Raw genomic sequence first — 23,159 nt, 5'->3', positions numbered from 1 at the left:
CCGCCGGAAGTGCCGCCGCGCCTCCCGGAAGTGCCGCCGCGCCCCCCGGAAGTGCCGCCGCGCCATCATGGCGCCGGTATCGCGCTCTCGCAGCCCGTCCGCCGCCAGCCCCGAGCGTCGCGGCCGCCGCTCCCGGTCCCGCTCTCGCAACGGTTCGCGGCGCGGCTGCCACCGGCGGAGCCGCAGCTGGTCCCGCTCCCGGGAGCGTAGCCCCGGCGGGCCTCGCGCCTCCGCGCACCACGGGCACCATCACGGCAAGGCCTGGCCCGAGTACTACGAGAAGGAGAAGGAGGAGATCCTGCGGCAGAGGCGAGTACCGCCCGCGGAGCCGGGGGCCAGGCGGGGCTGCGGGCTCTCCCTGCACAACGGCACGTATTGCTGCCGGCTGGCAGCCGTTGTCGGTGCCCGTGTGCCTGTGTGCCTGTGTGCCGGGGCGGCCTCTGCCCGCTCGGCCGCTGGGTTGGTCTTTAACCCCCTTTCTCAAGTTGCTATAGAAAGTCGGACGTGCTCGCAAATGTAAGGCTTCCAGCAGGCGTTTGCTGCGTGCAGCGTGTCAGCCTCCAGTAACGGTGTGCTTCATTCCAGGAGACTGAATGAGAGAGAGAGAATCGGAGAGCTGGGCGCACCTGAAGTCTGGGGGCTTTCACCAAAGGTTCCTGACCCTGAGTAAGGCACAGTCTTACTTCTCACTGTTTTATTTTCTCTCTGGTTTTTATGATACCAATTCTAGAAGAATTTACAGTAATGCATTAGCCCTCCACTGCTCCATTCGCCACATTTTATTGTGTCAGAAGCATCTGAACCAACCTAAGCAAACTGTGACGTTATTCAGATAATCCCAGCATACCAGTTACACAAGATGTGACACAACTATGTGATTTCCTGTGGCAGGGGGGTTGAAACTAGATGATCATTATGGTCCTTTTCAGCCCAAGCCATTCTATGATTCATTCTGTACTGTAGACCACATGCCTGTTGTGCTGTGGTTCTGAAAGCAGTTGCTCTCTTGCACACGGGCTGTTGCACAGTTTGCTCTGTTGCAAGTACAGGCTCACAGTCTGCAAGCATGTGTATGTGTACATTTGATCTTTAGTTACTAAATACTACAAAATAGATTTTAAAAAGAAAAACTCATTTTTCTTCAGTTCTGATGAGCATACACCAGTAGAAGACGAAGAGGCAAAATCCAAGAGTAGCTCTTCAGATTCCAGCTCAGAAGGTATTTGGCTTTGTTTATACAACTCATTTTGATAATCAGTAACTACCTAGAAACTGCTGTTGTTGCTGTCAGAAAGTTCACTGACTTTGGTTGAAGTGAGTGTGATGAGTGTGATTGGCCCCCTTGCGTTGAGAAGGTCCAGATGTATGTGTGGAAGTAAGTCTTCATCTTTCTCTAACATTATCTTTTGAAAACATTCCAGAGGAAAAAAGGAAAAAGAAGAAGAAAAGAAAGAAGAAAAAGCGGAAGGCATCCAAACGAAAACACAGAAAACATTCTGAGGACAGTGACAGCGAGTCAGAGTCCGACCAGAGCTCCAGTGGTAAGAAAAAAGAAATTATGTCTGAGATGTGTGCTGAGGCATTCTGGCAGGGACAGTTATTTATTCTGTATACTCTTTTTGATCTTCCTTTCTTTGTTTGTTTGTTTTCAGATGAAGATAAAAAGAAAAGCAAAAAGAAGAAAAGGAAGCACAGGAAGTAAGTTTCCAGGCTGTTAAGTGTAATTGCATCTGCCTTTAAGCACTGTCTTTGCAGGAACTGAGGGAGGCTGAGCACTCCTGTAATTAGAGCCCTAAATGCTGTTGGACAGTCATAATCTGACTGGCTTCAAATGTACAGAATCATAGAGCACAGAGAGATCCTTGAAACACAGGGAACCACTTTCTAGTGTTGTATGAAAGGTGTAACAGTAGATAGGTTGTCTTTAACTATCAGTTGTTTTCAATCAAACAATATAAATGCGGACTGTCCTTGGTGGAAGGTACCTTGAGAAACTCATAACTGGAGTATGTTCCCTAGCATGTTTTTTCATCTTTTTTTTTTCATTGCTGGATAACTTTGACTTTATTGCAGGAAGAAGTATAAAAAAAAGAAAAATAAAAAGAGCCGGAAGGAATCCAGTGATTCAAGCAGTGAAGATTCTGATGATGAAACACTTCAAGGGGAAGATCTCTGGATTGAGAGATCAAGTAGGTTCCCATAAATTTGTCTTGAAAATTCGTGTTGTTCTTTTCATGCTTTTTTTTTTGTTAGGTGTTTGCTGACCTATTGACTGTTCTGATAACAAAGAACACAGTATTAATTTGCTTTGCTGTTTGATCATTGCAGAAAATACAGAAGCTGATAGCTTGATTGGACCAGAAGCTCCCAAAACACATGCGTCTCAAGATGATAGGCCTTTGAAGTGAGTACTCTAAATGGTACCTCGATCAAATTAGGAAATCTAGAGTGAAGATTTCTGTTCAAAAAGACTGTATCAGAGAGGGATGCTGTACCAGAAGCTAAGGCAGAAGTGGTAACGGTACTAGTCTGTACTCTGACCTGATTTCACGTAGAAAAGTCTGTTTTATGCATTTTAGCCTGGATTCAGAGAAAATTAACTCATCTTTACTTCAGTAAAGTGCCTTTACTCTAATGCTCTGCAGTGTTGTGACTTTATACAGCCTTTATCACTGTTTAACCAGAATTTATTAAACTGGTTACTTAAAATGTTCTTGCTAAGATTAGCCTTAAGTATGAAATGGGAATATACTTGGGAAAGATTAGGAAAATCTTTAAAATGTTGCTGTAGCCAGTAACTATTAGGGAAGCTGGATGTTTAGCTCAGAATTACTCTAGTTGAGACTGATTAAAATCTCTGCTGTTTATCTCTCTGTTTATTTATATAGCTATGGGCATGCCCTGTTGCCAGGTGAAGGTGCAGCAATGGCAGAGTATGTAAAAGCAGGAAAACGCATACCTCGGAGAGGTGAGATTGGTTTGACCAGTGAAGAAATTGCATCGTTTGAGAGCTCCGGTTATGTAATGAGTGGCAGCAGGTATGCTTTTGATGATGGTAATGTTTCAGTAACATTTTCCAAAACTGCTTCCTTTGTTGGCCTGCTGAAAAGCTGTTTTCAAGCTCTAGCTGCAAGCTTTGAAAAGCACGTGCTCTGTACGCTTCCAGTGACGTATGCTGAACTCTACTGCTACATATAGATGCATAGTTTCTTAAGGTCACTTTTTCCTGAATAATAAAAATTATTTCCAGATAGTATGCTTCATTCTCTATCAAATTAGATGCTTGTCTCTGGTGGCTTAAGGGTTGTGTGTTTGGACAGCAGAGGTTATGCACTGCCTCTTCGGTATGAGACAAATCAGTGTGGGAGGTCTGCCATACCTTCTTTTTCTACCAGTACAAAAGGAGGTTAATTTGTATTTTGGCAAGCTAGCACCCTGACACCCTGGAATCATGAGGGATTTCCTGCTCACTGCCTGAGAGCAAACAGCCTCAGAAGTCAGCTCAGCCATGCTCATTCCTTGGAGGTTTCTGTGCAGTTTGGGTTCCCTGTTTTAGGTGTCTTTGTTTATTAGCCCCTCAAAATCTTCAGGTTAGTTAATGGATGGAAGCTGTGATGGGGCATTACATCCTTCTGCCTGTGCTTATGTATACAATATTTTCCTCCACAGACATCGTCGAATGGAAGCTGTGCGTCTGCGTAAAGAGAACCAAATTTACAGCGCAGATGAAAAGAGAGCTCTGGCATCCTTCAACCAGGAGGAGAGGAGAAAAAGAGAGAATAAGATCCTCGCAAGCTTTCGAGAGATGGTCTACAGAAAGACTAAGGGCAAAGAAGAAAAATAATTCCCCATTTGAACTGTATGCCATAGATGCTGTCAAACAGCAGCTGACCTGTTCCAGCCATGATCTGAAAAAAGCTGCAAGTGCTGCAGTGCCTTTCACCCAGCAGGACCAAGCCCCAGGAACTCTTGATTTGTATCAAGAAAACAGGATTACTTCTATCAGATTTTCTTGGATGATTTGCTCACCACCTGCAAGGAATCCCTGTAAATTGAAAGATTACAGGGAAGGAACAGGCAAGGGAGGTTGGAGGTAGTAAAGTTCTGTGCTCATTTAGAATTGGACAAGCAGGTGGATTCCATGGGAGAACTCTGGGACATGCTGCTGATGCTGATAAGTGCTGTTTTGCATTTTTTCTCATTAATGAGAGTAGATTGGCCATCACAAGCAAGCTGCTACTGATGGTTATGAAAATTAAGGAATCCCTAAATTCCTGTTTATGTATTTTTCGTAAATTTTAGATTTTATTTTTTATCAAAACAACGTTTAGTTTGTTTTGTGATTCCAAGAACACTTGTAAATAGAAATAAGTTTGTAATTTAATGTAGATTACCTTCAGTTACTTTAAAGGAAGCAGACTGCAACTGGAGTATAAGATGACAGTAACAGTAGTAGCAAGGTCTGGTCTGGATTCTACCAAAACCTGTTGTAAACAAGTTGCTTGCTTCTGTTTCTACTATGTTATACATAGGTATTGGAGCAGTGGGGTGCAGTGGTTGAAACCTGGTTGTAGACAGGTGGTAACAAGGAAATATCTTTCAATTTATTTTATTTTATTTTGTCTGTGGACATGGAAATGTTCTAGATTAAAGTCTTATTTTAACTTCTGTGTTATTTTCATTTGGTCTGTTTCAATTGTATGGCATGGCTCTTTTAAAACTGTACTCAGAAGGCTACTGATGGTGGCTACCTTTGATTCAACTGTGTATTTCCAAAAAGAAGGGAGTTATTTTTTTTTAAATGTGTTTAAAAACAATGTATTCTTGAGGCTATTTTTTTTCTTCTTGCGTCTGTGTTGTAGTTTTGGCAGCAGAGATGACTTGAATGTTTGTGCAACAAAAATAATGGAATCACAGAATGGCTTGGGTTAGAAGGGACCTTGAAGATCATCCAGTCCCAACTCATTGCCATGAACTGGCTGCTTCCCCACAGCTTAGGCTGCCCAAGGCTCACCCAGCCAGACCTTGGGCACCTCCAGGGATGAGCACCCACAGCTCTGGGCAGCGGTGCCAGGGCTTCAGCACTGTCTGGGCAAAGAATTTCCTCCAAGTATCTAACCTAATCTCTCTTCTCTGAATTTAAAGCCACGACCACTGGGAAGATTCCTTGACAAAGAGTCTGTCCCTACATTTCGGCCCCTTCAGGTACTGAAAGGCCACAGTGAGGTCTCCCTGAAGCCCTTTCTTCTCCAGGCTAAACAAGCCCAGCTCCTTCAGCCTTTCTTTAGAGGAGAGGGCTCCAGCCCTATGAACATCTTCATGGCCTCCTCTGGACCCAGTCTAACAGCTTTGCATCCTTCTTGTGCTGGGGGCCCTGGGCCTGGATGCAGTACTCCAGGTGGGGCCTTGCGAGGGCAGAGCAGAGGACAACAATCCCCTTCCTTGTCCCTCTGTTCATGCAGCCCAATATACTGTTGGCCTTGTAGGCTGCAAGACCATGCTGCTGGCTCATGCCCAGCTTTTTTTTTGCCCACCAGAATCCCTGAGTCCTTCTCCACCCTCTCAATGTGTTCTTCTCCCGGACTGTATACATATCTGGGATTGCCCTGATTCAATTGCAAGAACTCGTTCTTGGCCTTGTTGAACTTTATGAACTTCTCATGGGCCCACTTTTCAAGCCTGTCCAGGTCCCTCTGGATGGCAGACCTTCCTTCTATTGTGTCAACTGCACCGCTATGTCATCAGCCAATCTCATCATCCATGTCATTGACAATGATGTTGAAGAGCACTGGTCCCAAGATGGACCCCTGGAGGACACCCAGGTGGGCCTCCACCTGGACATAAAGCCGTTGCTCACAACCTTCTGGCTGCAACCATCCAACCACTTCCTTGCCCTGATAAGTCCAGTGAGTTCTTTTTGCCCTAGAGTTCTGCAGGTCTGGCATTCACGAATGGCACACACAGCCCACACTGCTTCTTCCTGTCTGCACTCTGGAGCTTGGTTCAGTCAGACCTGTTGCGCTCACCCATATCTGCAAGGGACTGTCATGTAAAACCAGCAGCCAGCTCAGCCCATAGTTTAACACTGATTTAATTCTGCTTCCATACCTACAAGTTAATCCACAAGTTAAGAAGAAATAACCGTTTTTCCTTCATCATGTTGATTCTCTTCAAAATACCAAAGAGTGGTGGTGAATTGGAGCTGTTCATGGTAATTTAAGCCTTTCCCTGAGTATGATTTTATTTTCAATGATGTCCTTCAACCACTTTTCTCTAAATCGACAGTGCTCCGGTCTGGAGGAGAGAGTAAAAAGGTCAAATAGCAAGACAAATGCCTATCTGCTTCAAAAATCAGTGCTTGCTAGAACTGCACAAAGCTATTAAAAACTCATTATGTAGAATGCAGATGTGGCTGCTCACACTTGCGGTAGAGTGAAGGCAGGGTCCTTTGGTTTTGCTTAACAAAATATTGACATCTTCTTCTGCCTCTCTGATATTAGTGTGAACATCTCATTTACAACAGGCTTCTTGCTTGTTTTGGCAAGGAACAGCTTGCTAGAACCTCCCCAGTCATGGCAGTGATAGAAAAGCAACAGTGCATACCTGTGAATCAGCCTGCTGGACTCCAGAAAGAAGAATACCTCCACAGGCAGGGTCTGCAAGAGAGGAGAGACAGGGTGAAGTTCACATATGGAGCTACAGGACCAAAGAAAGCAAATGTTTTGATTAGATGAGAACTAATATCTATCCCCTTTAAAAACAACTCTGTGCAACATTTCTGATTAGCACCGTTTAAAATTTTGATTTTAAATTTTCTTTGATTTAAATTGATTTGATTTAAATTGTTTTAAATTGATTTGATTTAAATTTTGATTAAATGTTCTCTTCATAAAGGGGATGACTCAGAAATTCCAATGTTAATTTTGTGCTAGGATAAGATCTGTGACCAGTGGCAGTGATTTCTGGGTTGCTGCTTGGGGGTTGATAGCCACCAGCTAGAAAGGCTAAGGTACAGTACGACAACAGGGGACATAAAAACCTACACTGTGCAGGTTTGGTTTGGTCTTGAGTCACAAAATACCATTGTACAGGTTGAACACTGAGCTGTGGAAGTGTACGTAATATGATTAATTAAAGAATTTCAGTAACAAGTGCAATGGAAACTTAAAGGAAGAAGTAAAGAGAAGGAAATACCTTTAGAATATTATGCTTTACAAATTAGTTTTCTCAAGCCTTTTCCAGAACATAATGCAATATAATACCAAGGAAAAATATTAAATATGGTCTCGATGATAAAATTGGTCCCTTTGGAGTGCAGTTACAAACTTTAACTCCAAAGATCTGTTGTTAGAGGCTAGAACTGTTGAAATTACTGCTTCCTGTCGTTCAAGGTAAAGAAAGCTGGTGTTTGGCTGCTGTGCCTTAAAGGATTGCTGTGTGCCACTTCTAAATACTTACAACAGGTTTGGTTTTTGAGATCTCTATCACAAAATAGGTGCTTGCTGTTGCTAGTGGGATGGGTTTTCTGCGTGTTGGGATGCTCCAGAGAACTCTATAGTGATACTTCTTGCTGTACTGAAGATCTTCTTCCCAGAGAAACTCTGAGCAGTGAAGCCAGCTCTTGTGAAGCTCCCATGTCTGCTGAACAAACAGAGCACACGCTATTTAGCAGGCATAACCAAAGGGAGATGCTAAAAGGAATGGGGGTGTTTTTATTTAATTTTTCACACTGTTCAACAGTAAGAGGGCACAATCTAACTGAGTGGTTGGAATTGTCACTCACAGAAATGTATTCTTCGATTTGCTGCTGTCCCCTCTCCACTGAGAAGTCTTCACATGTTGCCCACTGAATATTTCTGACGGCGTATTCAGCTTCTGAAAAGGATAAAATGCTGTGAAAATCCTTCTGGGAAAGCTCTGAAACATGGTAAGACATGGCAAATAGAGCAAGCTCCTTACCTTCTTCTTCTTTCTGCACATAATTTAGATAATATTCTTGTGCAGCATGTATTGCCTTTTTCACAATCATGTGTGCTATCTTCTCAGTGGCAGCATTTTCATTTTCCTTGTCCATTGGCTTGACAGATAATAACAGAGAAGCTGTTACTTTGGAAATGCCCTTTCCAAAGAGGAGGTCTGGGGGAGTGTGGTTAGGTAGTGGCTGGCAGTGCCTGAAGGAGCTCCACCACTGCTCTTTGTGTTCTGTTGGCATGGCAACCCATGTGCCAACAGTCCGCCCAAGGACATTTTGGGAACAGAACCCGCCTGCAGCTCTGCAAACACAGCCTGCTGTACAGAGCTTCCTTGGCACTGAGCTCCTCAGAGCCTGAGGGCTGCTGATGGAAAAGGCTTCAGACATTTTCATAAAACGCAGGGTGCAAAATCCCCAGCAGCCACTCTTCCATGACAGTGGGATGTTACCACAGGAACAAACAGGCAGCTTTGACAAAACACAAGGCTGACAATATTTAGGAAGCCTGAGCAGCTGGAAGGCCTTACTCACCTTCTTGTAGAGCCCGAGCACAGAGTGCCCCCAGAGAAGCATCAGGTGCTTCTGGCCCTGCTCAGGGACACAAACCATGACAGATGTATTGCTCAGAAGGACTGAGAAACTCTTCAGTCACATCCCAACCACTCCTTGCAGGAATTGAGATGCAAATTTGAGTCTAAGCTTGCTGTCATTTATGCTGCTATAAATTCAGAACTCTACTTACATCCGTGTATTTTCTGTTCCCACAATATTTGCTACTTTTTTCAGTGTGGCTACAAGCAAATAAAGGAAACTGCATTACCAAGATACTTCTGTAAAACAGAGAAACAGGCTTAGCTACAGTTAACACACGATTTCTAGTGCTGGGTATCCTCAGTATAAGGGTTGTTTGTTGCCAGCCTGGTGCTATTTCTGTAGCTTTTGTGTAGCTAAGGCTTAATTTTCCAGCCACAGTGGTTTCAGAAATTTCTAGTTTACATGACTGTGCCTTGTTCAATATCTGATTGTTTCTGGTTGTTCCACACCTCTATGCCTCAAAGTGAAACACTTGATTCAGTGTGGTGATGTGACAATATGCTCCCTGCCACCCATTCTCTTCCTTCCCCCAACTGCCTCCTTAAACCTGACCTTACAGACGAGGTCAATAGACAATGAGCAACAGTACTTAGATTTTGCTAAGGTAGATTAACAACCACAAATCTGCCTCAGACCTGGGGGGCTGAAAGAGCTGATAGCAGACACCTTGTTCAACAGCTGAAGACCAATTGAGCATGCGCCTAAAAAGCAAACTTACAGCTATGAGTCAGCCATACCCCATGAACAGGGTCAGCCCAAGAGCCTACCTTGAGCTCTCCTGCACAGCAGCTGGCTGCACAACAGGATCTCCCCATGAGTAGGGAAACCTATTGAGGTTATGCCTGTACAGAGATCTCGTACTTGATGTCAAGACAGCATGCTGGTACAGATCCTTGGTAAGTGACTGATAGTGCATTTTAGGCTTTGTTAGCTTCACTAAGATCACGTCTTACATTGGTTGTAAGCAATACAAGCTTCACTAAGACTATATATTAGATTGACTGTGCACATATAATCCTTTAGACATAAACTGTTGACCAAATCTAGAACTACAAGTGGATCCAGCTGTGCTTGGGCTCTTTACCTTCATCATTTCAAGTTTAAGAAGCAAGGGTGTCCACTCTGAACCTCATGACTCAGTGGGAGGGCCTCCTATGTGTTTACCCTACCCTCTATGCAGTAAATAATCAAACATATCCAGTTATCCCAAATCTTGAGAAGTTGCTGTTAAATCACTACGTTATATCTACGTTATGTAAATAAATGTATTCTAGCTTCTCTCTTATGAGTGCCATATACTATCATTTGTTTTCATCTGCAGCAAGTGACACAAGGTCTGCATTTCACTTCCACATCTGACATTTTGCATCTAGCAGTTTTTCTTTTCCAGAGGAAACTAATTCCATCCAAAGCTTACAGCAACACAGATACAATGGTTAAATACATGTATATCTTTATTAGAGACCTAGATTGTCATACACAGATCTGTGGCTTCTTTGAGGTGCGCTGCCTTAGTCGATGTTCTCCAGACCCTGAAAAAGAAAGAGTGAAGAAGTAACAGCAGTACACGCACAGCTCTTGTCCCCTAACCACGTCTGCTGGGCAGAAGGCACAGCTCAACGTGCCACTTCTCAACCCCCATTCCTCGTGCACCTAAGCCATAACAAAACCCTTGTCCCAGCAGCACCCAGAGCAAGCTCCAGCAGCACCCCGTGCCCAGCACAGAGCTCAGGGCGCACGGCCCTTCCCAGCACCTGCCTTGGACACGTAGTACTTGTTGACCCCCGACAGCCTCCGGTCCCTCTCCATCAGCGTCCATTGGTACGGATTGCGGGCAATCCTCTTCTCCTGCGGGCACACGGGGCTGCGCGTTATGGAGCGGCACGGGGAAAGTGCAAAGCGGGGGGCGAAGGGAAAGGGGGCTGGGAAGCAGGCCGCGGCCTGAGGAGCCTCGGAGGGTCGAGGCGGCCCGGAAGCGCTGACCTTGCCGCCGTTGCACCACCGGTGCATGTAGATGGTGGAGAGACCGGGGATGCTGAGGCAGACGCCCATGATGGCCATGCCAGGCAGGATCTCGTACCACATCGCGCCGGCACCGCCACCACCGTCCCCGCTTCCAGTTCAGCTGAGGGCACACCCGACACGCCCCGCGCCGGGAACTGCAGACCTCCCGGCCGCGCGGGGCATGCCGGAAGTCGTAGTTTTCCACTCCGCGCGGGGCACGCCGGATGTCGTCGTTTTCCACTCCGCGCGGGGCACACCGGATGTCGTAGTTTTCCACTCCGCGCGGGGCACGCCGGAAGTCGTAGTTTTCCACTCCGCGCGGGGCACGCCGGAAGTCGTAGTTTTCCACTCCGCGCGGGGCACGGCGGAAGTCGTAGTTTTCCACTCCGCGCGGGGCACGCCGGAAGTCGTAGTTGTCCACTCCGCGCGGGGTACGCCGGAAGTCGTAGTTTTCCACTCCGCGCGGGGTACGCCGGAAGTCGTAGTTTTCCACTCCGCGCGGGGTACGCCGGAAGTCGTAGTTTTCCAGGCCGCGCAGGGCACGCCGGAAGTAGCAACCTTCCAGGCCGCGCGGGGGCGAAGAGGCCTCGGCCGAGGGCGCGGCTGGCGGCCCGCTAAGGCGCAGCCGCGAGAGGCGCGCGGCCAATGGGCGCGTTGGGGTGCGCGGCGCAGCCCCGCGGCCCGGGATGAAGGAGGACAAGGAGAACGCCAGGCCCAAGGAGCGGCGCGGGGCCCCTGCCGGACCGGGAGCGGTGCCGGGAGGCGGCTCGGGGGCGGCGGGCGGCTCTGACGGGAGGACCGGCGGCACCGCCGAGCTCGAGCGGCTGGAGCGGCCCAAGGACAAGAAGGAGACGCTGAGCAAGGTGCGGCCCGGCCCGAGCGAGGCCCGGCGCGGCGGCGGAGGAAGCTGGGGCCGCGTCGGGGAGGGGGTGGAAGATGAACGGGGAGAGGAAGAAGGAGAGAAAGGGGGGGCGGCCCTCGGCGCTGCTGTAACGCCGGGCCGTGCTGCAGGTGGTGATCCGGCGGCTGCCGCCCAGCCTCACCCGGGAGCAGCTGGAGGAGCACCTGCAGCCCTTGCCCGAGCACGACTACTTCGAGTTCTTCGCCAACGATTCCAGGTAGGGCCCCGCCCGCTGCTCCCCGCCTCGCGTTCCGCCCGCCCGCCTCTCACTGCCTCTCCCCGCAGCCTGTACCCGCACGTCTTCTCCCGCGCCTACATCAACTTCAGGAACCAGGAGGACATCGTGCTGTTCCGGGACCGCTTCGATGGCTATGTCTTCGTGGATCACAAAGGCAGGTGGCCCCGGGGCTGGGCCGGGGGCTGGAGGGCGGCATGTGGGCTGTTTCTGCCTGTAGGCAGCACCGTGAACATGGTAGAAGATATCCAAACAAAAGTAGCACCTTACGCTCAGTGGGAAGTAAGTTAGGTTAATTTTTAGGTATCAGATGTCAGACGTGGGTGTGCTCAGCTCAGGTGGTGCTGGAGCCGTTATAGAGGCGAGGTTGGTGTCAGCATGGCCAGCACTTGTGCCCCTCATTGCATGAGGGCTGAGCAGAGCGCTGGGTGGTGTCGAGGCTGAGGTCGGTGGTGTCACCTCGTCCTGCCCATCCCTGCTCCAGCATGACGTACTTTTGATCACTCTGTAGTACTAATCAAGGCCTGTCTTGCTTACGTCAGAGTGAGCTGCCTTGGTTTGGTGCAGAGAACAGTTTTTTCCCTGCAACCCAAATTGTGGAGTTGTCTGCTCTCCTGAGACATTGATCTTGTGGGAAACAAATGTTGTTCTCAGGGTGCTTCTCCAAGAGTTTGAGTACTACTTAGCTCTGTTCTAACTGTGCCTTACATATTCAGTACAGTTCACATCCTTTACATTCACATTAAAAAAAAACAAACCAAAAAACTGCTTACATTGGGTAACACCAATCCTTGCTACTCTCTCACTGTCAGACCTTAAAATCTCAAATTCAGTGGAAGCTGTGACAGGAGTATTCCTTTGGGCTTTAGTAGGCTGAGAACTTCCCACTTAGCTTTGTTTCAAATCTATATGGATCTTTTAATCCATCTGGGTGTTTTATGTGACATACAGCTCTGCCTGTGAAAACCTTTTATTTAGGAGGTGCATAATGGGGTTCTAATAATGCCTGCATATTTTCTAAAGATGCTCCTTTGTAATGTAATGGCTCACTCACCATATTCACCATATTTATCGTGCCAAACAATAGTGCTAGGTTAATGCTGCCATAAATGCAGCATCCCTGTTGGAAAATAAAACTCCAAAGCCTGTTTGCAATGTGTGGATGTTCCATTCTATTGCATTTTGTCAAAAAGGTGAGATTTGCCTTAATTGCCTTAAGTGAAATGTTCCCTGCTGCTTGCACAGCACAGATGTGGGCTGCAGGATGAGGGCTGTGCAGTGTAAGGGAGGTGGCTGAGCTGGCAGCTGTGGGCATCTGGCATTTCCCTCTTGTTCAGGGTCTGCAAACCTGGTATTCTGTTAACACTGCAAGACAATTTGTTTCATGAATTTTTGCTCTCTCTAAAAGTTATTTAATTAAAAGCTTTGAAAATAATTTATGTTTTATGTTGTTCCATTAGTCCCTTCTAGTATTGTGTGTTTCTGGCACAACTCATCTTTCTGTTGTAGATGTGCATGATATGCTCTATTTAATGCCTGTTTCATTTCTGTCTTAATGCAGTTTTTCCCCTCCTCTCTTAAAAGGTCAGGAATATGCTGCCATAGTAGAGTTTGCACCTTTCCAGAAAGCTGCAAAGAAGAAGAGCAAGAAAAAGGATGCCAAAACGGGGACAATTGAAGATGGTATAAAAGCTGGCTAGCTTGTTTTGCATGCCTAGAGACTTGAAAGTCCTAGAAGTAGTTTGAATGCAGTATTTTGTGTATTGATAGAATTACATGCAAACCTTACTACTGCTGGTCGTTTGGCTGCAGATCTGTTTTGTATAGCTGTCATATTTACAGCAAATTCTTTGAGGGTGGACACTTCATGAAAAGGCATCATGTAAACAGTGCAACTTGCACTAGTCTATTCCAGACTTCCAGCAATGACCAAGTGGATTCTTTTCATGCTCCAATACATTTTTTTTCTTCTCTCTGTAGATCCAGAGTACAAGAAGTTTTTGGAAAGTTACAGTGCAGATGATGAGAAGTTAACCTCCACTCCTGAAACCTTATTAGAGGAAATAGAGGCAAGAAACAAAGAGCTGATTGGTATGGAAATCTGCATGCTAAGTTACCTTTTCCTAAAGCACCAAGCAAAGTATGTGGTGTATCTTTAAGTCGTGATTTCTCAGCCTTGAGGCGTCTTGTAAGTTTTGTGTTCACCTGGTGTTGTTAAACCTTTAGGCTAATACTACTCGATGTGATTTTTCTTTTTCTTTTTTTTTTTTTTTACTCTTATGATCTAAATTTTTCTCCTTAAGTTTTATATGGTAATCTTCCTTTGGGTTTTGAACTGATGTTTATTAGCTGGACAAGGCTGTGGAGTGGCTGTGTTTTGGTGAGGTGTGGTGATGTTCTATTGTGCTCGAGTAAAATGGACTAGAAGGATCTTTTTGGAGCATGCTACAACTATCAGTGAGGAAAGCTGAGAAACAGATAAGACAGGGTAAATATCCCTTTAGATATAGGTGTGCTGGAAAACTTATGAGCATCCTAAACAAAATTTTAGAATTGTAACGATTGTTGTGGAGTAGGATTGGAATACTTGTTTCACTGCTGTATAGTATAGCTGGATGGAAGAGGAGGTAGACTGCATAGTCCATAAGGCTTCTTCATGCTATATAGAATTTTGTTACAGGTATTGCAGTACCAGATAAAACATTGTTTACACTAGCTTTCATATATTTTCTAGCTAAAAAGACTACTCCCTTACTGAACTTCCTGAAAAATAAGCAGGTAAGGCTTCTGCCCAGAATCTTCTTGTTGCTTGCAGATACAATAATTTGCTCATTTAGAGCCTGAGTGCATATGTTGCAGGGTGCTTATTGATACGTTACTGCTCTTCTTTTTGAAGAAGCAGCTTTTGATCCAATTTCCTTGCTTGTAGGTAGTTCACATATGTTAAACTATAAGAACACTGGCTTTTGTAATAACAGTGATGTTTTCTGTGCATTCTGGTCACAGCTAGCACCATGCTGGACATTCTGTAGCACTGCCAAACCAGATCTCATTTAAATGCTTGCGTTTTAATGCAATTGTGGCTGAGGTCCTTATAAATAATCTTTCTCCTAGCACTTAATCTCATTTTAACGCAATTCAGAAAATCACTGATGATTTGAAATTAGAATGATAAAGGCGGAGTCCAGTGTCTTTTCCTCCCATAAATCTTGACTTGTGCTATGCTTTAAAAAATTGATGCTGTAATAATGTGTTCAGGTTCACAATAGCACTATAGAGAAAACAGTGGCTTTGTAATAGGGAAAGTTTTGAGATGAGTTATTTTCTAATGGAATATTCCATCACTTTGTAGCAAAATACCCTGTTGGGCTTAAAGAGATACACTATTTCTTTGTTTTTGACACATGTAGAGGCTCAGAGAGGAAAAGAGAGAGGAGAGGAGGAGGAGAGAATTGGAAAGAAAAAGACAAAGGGAAGAAGAAAGAAGAAAATGGAAGGAGGAGGAGAGAAGAAAGAGAAAAGAAGCAGAAAAACTGAAGAAGGTAGACAGATGTCCAGAAAAAGAAAGAGACAGATCAAAAGAAGAACCAAAGATTAAGGTCTAGAACAGTTCTTTATTATAAACTGTTACATTCCTTTTCCCCTATTATTTGTATATAAGTCTTTCAAAATGTGCTCTGTGTGAAGAATCACATGAGTTTGGTGTTCGTAAATTACCACTTTTTTGTAATATTTAATAGTAGGCATTGTAAAAGTTAACGTGCTGTAATGCTTCATAGTAATACTTAAAGCTTTTGTCATGTGACTTGTACATGCTGTGGTGAACAAAATTGTGACTTTACTATGAAATAGAGACTTATTTTTAAGCTTTCTAACGTGTGTTTTAGGAAAAAAAATCCAATATGTTGTGTGGATTAAGCTTACTCATACACTCCAGCTTTTAAAGTACTGCAATTTGCAGTAAAATAATGTGTATTTCTTACTGGGCTGTGGTTCCCTTGATGCAATTTCAGTGTTGTGCCAGACAAATATGTATTAGAGTGAGCTTTTTAGTTGAGACTTGTGTTTTCTTTGTAGCTACTTAAGAAGCCTGAAAAAGATGAGAAAGACTTGGAGAAAAAAGAAAAATCCAAGAAACTGGAAAGAGAGACTCTGAGGGAGGAAAAAAATGCGAGTAGTGCATCTGCCAAACGATCTGATGGGGAGACAAAAGAAGAGAAGGCAAAAAAGTATTCTAGTACTTGCTATAAATATCTATATGTATATATAACATGTTTCCTGATCATACCGAGGGTCAGGCTTCTCTGCCATGACCATGTTTTGCAATTCCTTTCAAATGATTTTTCTCATATAAGGTGTGGGATGTGTTTTCTGTGGCAGTGCAACATCCCCATGATTGTGAGAAGATGTGTGAATTACGTCATTTCTTCACTAGTGGACAAACTTTTAAGGTTTTTTGCAACTCTCTCTAGGAACTCCACAAGAGAAGCCCAGGTGTAGGGGACCTACAGCGGGCTGAGAGCACAATCCTTGCAATGAAAGAATTATAACCGTGACAAGAGGAGAGGCATACTGCACTTACTAGTCCCTTTGAGTCTTATAGAAGGTCAAAGTTGAAAACCTAATACTCAGCAGCTTCATGATCTATTCAGGGTTCGGTTCTGCCATGTGGGGCAGAGAAATTTAGATGCTTTCAAAGCCAGAGGAGGCTCGGCTAGCTATGTGACCAGAAGGCTAAGAAATGCCAGCACTTGGTGCCATCTCTGGTTATCGTGCATGACTTGGGTTAGGACAGTTTCCCAAAACTAGAACCTACCAGTCTGTCGTCTTCATATTGCAAATTTACACCAGTGTTACATTGATCTCCCAGCTCTGTTTGGTGAATCTTTTGAGCTTCATCTTCAGTTTTGTTTTCATACAGATCGGAAGATGAGTGTGTAAAGGACTACAGGGATCGAGATAGAGATTTTGAAAGAGACAGAGAATATGAGAGAGCACAGAGGGAGAAACTGAGGCGCCAAGAAGAAGAGCGTCGGAGGCAGAAAGAGCGCTTTGAGAAAGAAAAGGTTTTTAGAAGAAAAGAGGAAGAGGTGAAAAAGGAGAGAGACTTGCTCAGAGATAAGGGAAAGAAAAGTGATCTTACAGACTTTACCTGCGGCATGGACAAATCTGAGAAAGTAACCAAAGATGATAAAAAAGAGGATACGATTAAGAGGGATCGTATCAGAAACAAGGTGCTGTGTTTCTTCAATTTTATGTGTTTAATTCATAGAGACCTGTTTGTGTTTTTAGGGTAAATGCACTGTGAAGAAAGAACCGTATTGTTTCTGTCATAGTTCTCCGTGTTAATGTAACAAGCTGATAGAAAGACTGCCAATTTTTTTATGAGATTTTTCGTGCATTGATATTTTTTTCCTTGTCACTGTACAGAAATTAAGCCAAGGTAGTGGGCTAAATTGTAGATGCCATGATTCCAATTCATTTGATAGCAATCCGGCCCATTGGCAGGCGTTGGTACAGCATTGCTAAACTGCATCTTTTGATGTATGTGCCTGAAAATGTATCTCGGAGTAGGAGAGTGATTAACCAGGTTCCTCCAAAACCAAGGACAAGGCTATTACATGCCAAACATAACATCCTAAGAACAAATTCATGATGAAATGCTTGGAGTTCAGTTTTATGTGCTCTGCAGCTCTGCTTCTGCAGTACAAGCACATAAGGTAGCAATATGTAAGTCTTCTGTGTCACCTAAGACATTATTGGATACGAATTGAAGAGGTTTTGGAGGAACTTCCAAGTTGGTCTGCGTTCTGCAAGTGGGAGAACTGAACTAGTCTCTTAAAGATGGAAGTGAAGTACTGATAACTTCAAGCAGGTGCAGTCCTTTGTGGCTTGAACAGGGGCAACCTTGGTTTGAGCCAGTTGAAGTTATGTGGCCACCTTGGTAGAATAATATATTTTAGAACAGTCTGAGAAGTTTGAAATTGAGCCTTTTGTTATATTGCTGATGTCATTATAACCTTGAGAGCGCTGGAGCTCTGAAGGGGTCTAAATAGTTTTGATTTATTTCAGGATCGTCCAGCAATGCAGCTGTACCAGCCTGGAGCCCGAAGCCGAAGCAGATTGTGTCAGTATGAAGACAGTGCTGCAAAGTCCACAGATCAGGGAGCAGAGAAGAAACAAGAGAGTGAGAGCAGTAACGTGAAGGAAGAGGAGTGACCAGCATGCAGGCCTTATGTGTTCTGACTGTCTGTGCAGCCAAAGAGCTTGTACTACGCAATCCAGAAGTGCCTTCGAAGCGAAGAAGGAACAAAGGAAGAAGAGGGGCATTGCGCTGTTGGATGTTTCTGGCTAAAGAACCTCAGTTGTAGATTTGGAATTTGAAATGTTCTCATTGTATTTTCAGTTATTTGAATTTATTTTCCTAGCATCTAACTACAACAGAGAAGAGAACCTTTGCAAAGTAGAAAGACTTTGTGGCCTTAAGTGTGATAATAAACGAGTCATGCGGTCAGGAGGAGATGACACCTGGATCTAATGCAGAGCTTTACTGTAGAGCCATTGGAGCCACTGTACCATGCACTCGAGCAGAGCAAGCTTGCAGTGTTGTGCTGTTAACACGGTGTTGCCATGCCGTGTGGAGCTCCTGCCAAAGCGATGACGGCTCCTTTAGAGCAGTAGCACCGAGCCAGGTCTGCCGGAGGGTGAGGTAGGGGTGGAGCAGAGCGCTCTGGTTCTGAAAAGGAGAACATCTGGAATTGCACAATGAGCTGAGGAGGGGAGAGCCCTTCCTCGAGAAAGAATTAAGTTGGAGTGTATGAATAAGCTGGCTTAATATGGGATACTGCTTGAAATTCTTTTGTAAAGTCTACTTACACTGAAATGCTTATTTTGATCGAACGTAGTTGTACAGAGCATCCGCTTCTGTTCGAGTCTGAAACGTTTCCCAACTGCCGCCCTCGGTCTGTGCTTCATCTTCCCTCTGTTTTGAAGTGTTGTTTTACAGCCCGGAAAGACTCCGCCGGTAGCGGCTCCGTTAAGGTAGCGCCTTTTAGCCGTGCCGCTTTTTGTACCGAGCCCAATAAACGTCCGCAAACCGTCGCAGCCGCAGTTGCGTCACTCAGCCGCGCCGCAGGGGGGCGCTGTGCTCACGGCCCCGCGCCGCCGCCCCGCCCTCGCCCCGCCCCTTCCGCCTCTTCCGCAGCCGCCATCTCCGCGTCGCCGTGCCGCGCAGCGCTATGGTGAGGCCATCGGCCGCCATCCGGCGCCGGGACGCGCCGCTCCCGGCCCGCTTCCCCGCCGGGCGGTGACTCGGGGCTCGCGGCGGGCTCTGGCGGGGCGGGAGGGTGCCGGTTATCGCCTCGCCCGCGGCGGGGCCCGGCCGAGCTCCCCGCGCTGAGTGCCGCTTTCTCTTGCAGTCGTCTCACAAGACCTTCAAGATCAAACGCTTCCTCGCCAAGAAGCAGAAGCAGAACCGGCCCATTCCGCAATGGATTCGCATGAAAACGGGCAATAAGATCAGGTAATGGGATCGGCCGTTGCTCTTTGAGGAGCCGCGGCCCAGCACTGCGCAGGCTCGGCATGGCGTTCCTGTGCGGAACGGCGTGAAGGCTGGAGAAGCTGCAGTGTGCGCTGCACGGAGGCAGCTCTCGCGCGGTATGCGGGCTGCGGATCTCCACAGGTTCTGTTTTGGTTTTTTCCCCTGAGTTTGGGGATCCCAGCTTCTCCTTCTCGAATTCATTTCTGCGTTCTGTAAGTATTTATGGGTGTAAATCAGCTGTTGAGATGAGCCAACTTTGATTAACGGTCAGTTAATTGAAACGGAAAGCATAAGCTGTGTCTGTGGAAGAATTATTCCAGAATGTCACATCAGCAGCCGTTCTGCTGAGATTCCTCTTCCAGCTCCTTCCCTGTCCAATAGCCTTCCCTCTCTTGCTGCCTTCTTAAGGAGCAGCGCCTTACAGAACATACAGAGCACGTGTTCTGAGGTGCATGAAGAACCAGAAGCCTCCTTGGGTGTAGGGAGATGAAATCGACAATATAAAGTGCTTGATTTGTGACTGAAACTAATTTGCAGTAGTTCCCTTTTCTTTGCCTATAGCACTTGTTTTCAAGCATTACATTCAAGAAAGTGCAGTAAGAGAGTATTGCAGCATACCAGCTAAATGCCAGCTGTGCAAAAGATGGTGCCACTGTGAGCCCTTTGGTTTAAAGCCTCCAGCCAGACCAGTCACTGCGCAGCCAGCTCATTGTGTAGCCCATGTGCTCTGCTGCCCAGACTTCTTAGGGGAGTAGGATTCTTTCTCCCAGATCTTTTTTTCTCCTCTGCAGTGAGGAGAACAGCAGTACCAGCAGCTGGCTATGGCAATGAGGCAGCACAGAATTGCGAGTTCTGTTCCCTTTGCTTCTGTTAACTCTTTTCCTTTTAGGAAAATTAGCATTGTGTGCCCCTTGTCTTTCAGTTACCAGCATAAAAAAAACCTCCTGTTTTCGCTGTATTATATTGCTTTGTTATATTTTATCTTGCAGCAAAATTTCTAAATTTTGTCTAATTTGTGGCACTTAAGTAGTTCAGTTACCTTCCAAACTATGTGCTATAGCAGGCTGCAATTGCAGTGCTTCATTCTGTGGGAGTACTGTCATTTTCCTGCTGAGAGTAATTCTGTTAATGCTGTCTTTGGTTTTACCTGCGTGTTGGTGAAACTGTTTGTCCTTAACATAAACATCACCTGTGGCTCATAAATGGATGTACATTATCAATAATTTGATGTAACTTCCCAGAAGAGTGTACTTTCCATATGCTGCTCATCATCAAAAATGATTATATTTGTCTTAGAACACAAATTGCATGCAGGAAATAGCTTTCACAATCATTGGGCAGACTGTACATGGGGTTTTTTGTCTCCAAAAGAGGGGGTAAAACATTCACAGGCTAGTGCTAATGCATCTTTTTCTATGACATGTTTCTTTCTCAAGGCTTTAGATTTCTCCGCAGTGCTATGCTAATTGGTTAATAAATGAAGAAAGTAAACAGATGGGAATTTAAACTAAAAGAAAGTACAAAGTTGATTTTAGTTGGCAGCTTGCCACTGTAGCATGATAGAAATCCTTTACTGATGAGCTAATTAAAGGTGTTTTCAGTCCACCTGGATGATCAATTGTGCGTGTTTTGCTAACTGACATTGTTTTTGTGTTAGGTACAACTCCAAAAGGAGACACTGGAGAAGGACCAAACTGGGCTTGTAAGAGAGACTGTCTCCTGGGAACTCTAATAACACTTGTCTTTCTGCATCAGATTGATACACCCCAAACGCTGATCAACAACCCTCAAGTCATTCCTTCTGTAGTGCTGGACTGCAGTGCTCAGTTCTTGTTCCATGAGCCAATCCAGGCTCATGATATTAACAGGAATCTCAAAGCATTTGGTATCTGAAACATGAAGACTGTGTTCTATTAGTGTTCTTTCTTTCAGGCATCATAAGTATTAACAGTGTACGGGCTTGTTAATAAATATGGACCTGAATGAATTGGCTGACTTTGTGTATGTACAGTGGGGTGGTAGCATAGAAAAGTAGTGTTACTGCAGACACATTCTTACCTAGTATGGAAAACCTCGCCAGCTCTTTCCAGCCAGGTGAGGCTATATCTTCTCAGTTACTGTAAATTGTAGAGCGTCAAACACACCAGTTCTTAAAGAAAAGGGGTAAAAACAAAGCTGATTTTAAAGTAGTTAGTCTAGTGAAAATCTATTATTAGACAGATAATGGGGAAAAAAATAAAGGCTTTTGGAGGCAGAGGACACTCAGGTTTGAAAAAGACTTCATGACCCACAGTTCCTGTGGCTGAGGTAAGTACAGTGTCGGTCTCTGATTTGTTGACTGGGGAAGATGGGGTTACATTTTGGGTAGTTTTAGGCAATGTTACTACAAAAACTAAGTAGCACTGTCACCGTATGTTGAAGTTGAGTCCATTTACCTCCGCTGGTTTTATTTTATGGAGCTGCAAAGCACATTGAGAAGGTTCCTCTGGGATAAGGTGGCCTCCTGTGTGAAGCTCTCCAGTTCCCTTTCTCAGTTCCATTGATGCTGACATGTTGGATGTACAGATATCCCCTGTGACAGAAACCAGCCTCTGCTTCTTCCCAGCTCCGTTGTTACCTCCCACGTAACCCTTTAGAACATCTATGGGTAGACCACATAGTAATGCCTAGGGGGGTCCTGTTGTTGCTGTTCAGATTGGTTGCTTTTCTTGTGTTTGAAGTGCCATGCGTCAGTACTGGTAAGATGCTGAAATATCATAGAAGAACTATGAAAGCACTTGTCCAGGCAGTGTGAATGTGAAGCTAAGACTGGTCAGTGAGATTTGCATATTGTGACTGTCTGCCCTGGGCCTGAGCAGTGTGCCTGCAAAGCCTGGCCCTGATACATGCCCATGTGAGCTGCAGGTGGCTCTTTGGGAGCCCAGGCTGTGATGTGGGACACTTACAGAGATCTCACCTCGTGACACAAGTCGTCCAGGGGAGACAGCTGTATCTGCAGTGTCTGTGGCTCCAGGTGCAGCTCTTGGGTGCAGCGTGGAGCAGAGCAGCTCCTGGAGCAAGAGGTTTGGATCCTGGTGGGGGAGTGGGTTCAGCATAGCTGAGAGTTTCATTTATGAGGTTGGAAAGGAGAAAGAGGGAAAAATACATCAAGGACAGGGGGGAGAGATTTATTTCCTAGGAAATCTACTCTGTAGATAGGCTGTAATGCGTAATGTCTGCATGGGACAACCTGCTTTGTGTTGCTCGGAGCTCTTACTGCTCTATGGAGTTGTCTTGATGCCAACCACAGGTGCAGCTTAATTTAAAATACTGTCAGCAGAATGGTAATTAGAAATTACTTAAAGGGAGAAGGGGGAGAAGGAATTAAACTGAAGTCAGCACTTAAGCTCCCCATATCCTGCATTCTCCACCAGGACCTCTGATAGTTGCCTACTTACTGCAGGGAACTGCAGGAGGCTCTGACTTAGCACTGAACCCACGTGGGCTGCACCGTCCCCTTCTCCAGGGCAGGCCTGTGGTCAGCCATCACCTCTGCTCAGCAGGCAGCAATGATGCAATGTGCTGGATGTGTCTGTGGCAAAGCCCATCCTGCTGCTGAGTGCTGCAAAGAAGGCAAATAGCCATCTGACAAAGTCTGGGAGTCAGCCATTTGCAGGGATGTGAGGCTGCCACGACATCCATGCAGTTTTCTGGGGAGTTCTCAGAGTTGTGAGTGCCTGGCTGGGCTGAATTCTCCCCCAAGTCTCCACACATCAAATGCCCCAAGCCTTCACAGCTGCCTGTCATCACCTCACACCCACAGATCCTTTCCCTCTGTGCAGCCTGCCAGCCACTCTGCCCCAGGCCTGTAGCTCTGCCTGGGGTTGTTGTGACCAAAGAGCAGGACTCAGCACTTGGTCTCCTTGAAGCTCAT

At 45.6% G+C, this 23,159-nt stretch overlaps 5 protein-coding genes and 1 non-coding gene across 7 annotated transcripts; 4 read left to right on the top strand and 2 right to left on the bottom strand.

Moving 5' to 3' along the window:
• Positions 1-34: 34 nt before the first annotated feature.
• Positions 35-4,806, top strand: NKAP (NFKB activating protein). The gene is made up of 9 exons (XM_031602732.2): positions 35-309; positions 586-666; positions 1,146-1,219; positions 1,422-1,541; positions 1,653-1,698; positions 2,074-2,189; positions 2,329-2,404; positions 2,889-3,038; positions 3,670-4,806. Exons 1-9 carry the CDS (start codon positions 68-70, stop codon positions 3,842-3,844), a joined length of 1,080 nt encoding a protein of 359 aa, XP_031458592.1. The 5' UTR covers positions 35-67; the 3' UTR covers positions 3,845-4,806.
• A 1,269-nt stretch (positions 4,807-6,075) lies between these two features.
• AKAP14 (A-kinase anchoring protein 14) lies at positions 6,076-8,222 on the bottom strand. 2 transcript variants are annotated; one of them, XM_031602763.2, is made up of 5 exons: positions 7,960-8,222; positions 7,784-7,875; positions 7,459-7,641; positions 6,604-6,656; positions 6,076-6,294 (listed from the first exon to the last, which is right to left on the bottom strand). In XM_031602763.2, the coding sequence occupies exons 1-5, from the start codon at positions 8,210-8,212 to the stop codon at positions 6,207-6,209; spliced, it is 669 nt and encodes a 222-aa protein (XP_031458623.2). In that variant the 5' UTR covers positions 8,213-8,222; the 3' UTR covers positions 6,076-6,206. The 2 variants fall into 2 exon arrangements, with proteins under 2 accessions (XP_031458623.2, XP_031458624.2); XM_031602764.2 differs by having other exon boundaries at positions 7,459-7,638; positions 7,960-8,221.
• A 1,780-nt stretch (positions 8,223-10,002) lies between these two features.
• NDUFA1 (NADH:ubiquinone oxidoreductase subunit A1) lies at positions 10,003-10,745 on the bottom strand. The gene is made up of 3 exons (XM_031602728.2): positions 10,550-10,745; positions 10,325-10,414; positions 10,003-10,098 (listed from the first exon to the last, which is right to left on the bottom strand). Exons 1-3 carry the CDS (start codon positions 10,649-10,651, stop codon positions 10,078-10,080), a joined length of 213 nt encoding a protein of 70 aa, XP_031458588.1. The 5' UTR covers positions 10,652-10,745; the 3' UTR covers positions 10,003-10,077.
• A 369-nt stretch (positions 10,746-11,114) lies between these two features.
• On the top strand, positions 11,115-18,807 carry UPF3B (UPF3B regulator of nonsense mediated mRNA decay). The gene is made up of 10 exons (XM_031602731.2): positions 11,115-11,433; positions 11,582-11,688; positions 11,757-11,863; positions 13,291-13,389; positions 13,687-13,797; positions 14,441-14,484; positions 15,117-15,305; positions 15,784-15,935; positions 16,628-16,940; positions 17,779-18,807. Exons 1-10 carry the CDS (start codon positions 11,257-11,259, stop codon positions 17,923-17,925), a joined length of 1,446 nt encoding a protein of 481 aa, XP_031458591.1. The 5' UTR covers positions 11,115-11,256; the 3' UTR covers positions 17,926-18,807.
• On the top strand, positions 18,804-21,233 carry RPL39 (ribosomal protein L39). Its single transcript, XM_031602730.2, has 3 exons — positions 18,804-18,947; positions 19,125-19,228; positions 20,904-21,233. Exons 1-3 carry the CDS (start codon positions 18,945-18,947, stop codon positions 20,950-20,952), a joined length of 156 nt encoding a protein of 51 aa, XP_031458590.1. The 5' UTR covers positions 18,804-18,944; the 3' UTR covers positions 20,953-21,233.
• Positions 20,303-20,434, top strand: LOC116234922 (small nucleolar RNA SNORA69). Its single transcript, XR_004168236.1, has one exon. It is a non-coding gene; the product is annotated as a small nucleolar RNA SNORA69 (small nucleolar RNA).
• Positions 21,234-23,159: the final 1,926 nt, after the last annotated feature.

The sequence above is a fragment of the Phasianus colchicus genome, chromosome 14 (assembly GCF_987193195.1).
Source record: "Phasianus colchicus chromosome 14, bPhaCol1.hap1.1, whole genome shotgun sequence".
Lineage (NCBI taxonomy): Eukaryota > Metazoa > Chordata > Aves > Galliformes > Phasianidae > Phasianus > Phasianus colchicus.
This window is presented reverse-complemented; position numbering and strand designations above follow the sequence as displayed.

Bases quoted from the DNA above. Each gene is read 5' to 3' on its own strand.
- NDUFA1 (XM_031602728.2), bottom strand. From the start codon at position 10,651: ATGTGGTACGAGATCCTGCCTGGCATGGCCATCATGGGCGTCTGCCTC. The intron at 10,415-10,549 runs GTCAGCGCTTCC...GTGTGCCCGCAG, and splicing joins GGTGGTGCAACGGCGGCAAG to GAGAAGAGGATTGCCCGCAA. The intron at 10,099-10,324 runs GCAGGTGCTGGG...TTTCTTTTTCAG, and splicing joins ACAAGTACTACGTGTCCAAG to GGTCTGGAGAACATCGACTA.
- NKAP (XM_031602732.2), top strand. From the start codon at position 68: ATGGCGCCGGTATCGCGCTCTCGCAGCCCGTCCGCCGCCAGCCCCGAG. The intron at 667-1,145 runs GTAAGGCACAGT...ATTTTTCTTCAG, and splicing joins CCAAAGGTTCCTGACCCTGA to TTCTGATGAGCATACACCAG. The intron at 2,405-2,888 runs GTGAGTACTCTA...TTATTTATATAG, and splicing joins CAAGATGATAGGCCTTTGAA to CTATGGGCATGCCCTGTTGC.
- UPF3B (XM_031602731.2), top strand. From the start codon at position 11,257: ATGAAGGAGGACAAGGAGAACGCCAGGCCCAAGGAGCGGCGCGGGGCC. The intron at 11,689-11,756 runs GTAGGGCCCCGC...CTCTCCCCGCAG, and splicing joins TTCTTCGCCAACGATTCCAG to CCTGTACCCGCACGTCTTCT. The intron at 15,306-15,783 runs GTCTAGAACAGT...TTTTCTTTGTAG, and splicing joins AAGAAGAACCAAAGATTAAG to CTACTTAAGAAGCCTGAAAA.
- RPL39 (XM_031602730.2), top strand. The intron at 19,229-20,903 runs GTAATGGGATCG...TTTTTGTGTTAG, and splicing joins AAAACGGGCAATAAGATCAG to GTACAACTCCAAAAGGAGAC.
- AKAP14 (XM_031602763.2), bottom strand. From the start codon at position 8,212: ATGCCAACAGAACACAAAGAGCAGTGGTGGAGCTCCTTCAGGCACTGC. The intron at 7,642-7,783 runs GTGAGTGACAAT...CTGTTTGTTCAG, and splicing joins AAATCGAAGAATACATTTCT to CAGACATGGGAGCTTCACAA. The intron at 6,657-7,458 runs GTAAGTATTTAG...CCTCTCTTGCAG, and splicing joins TCTCAAAAACCAAACCTGTT to ACCCTGCCTGTGGAGGTATT.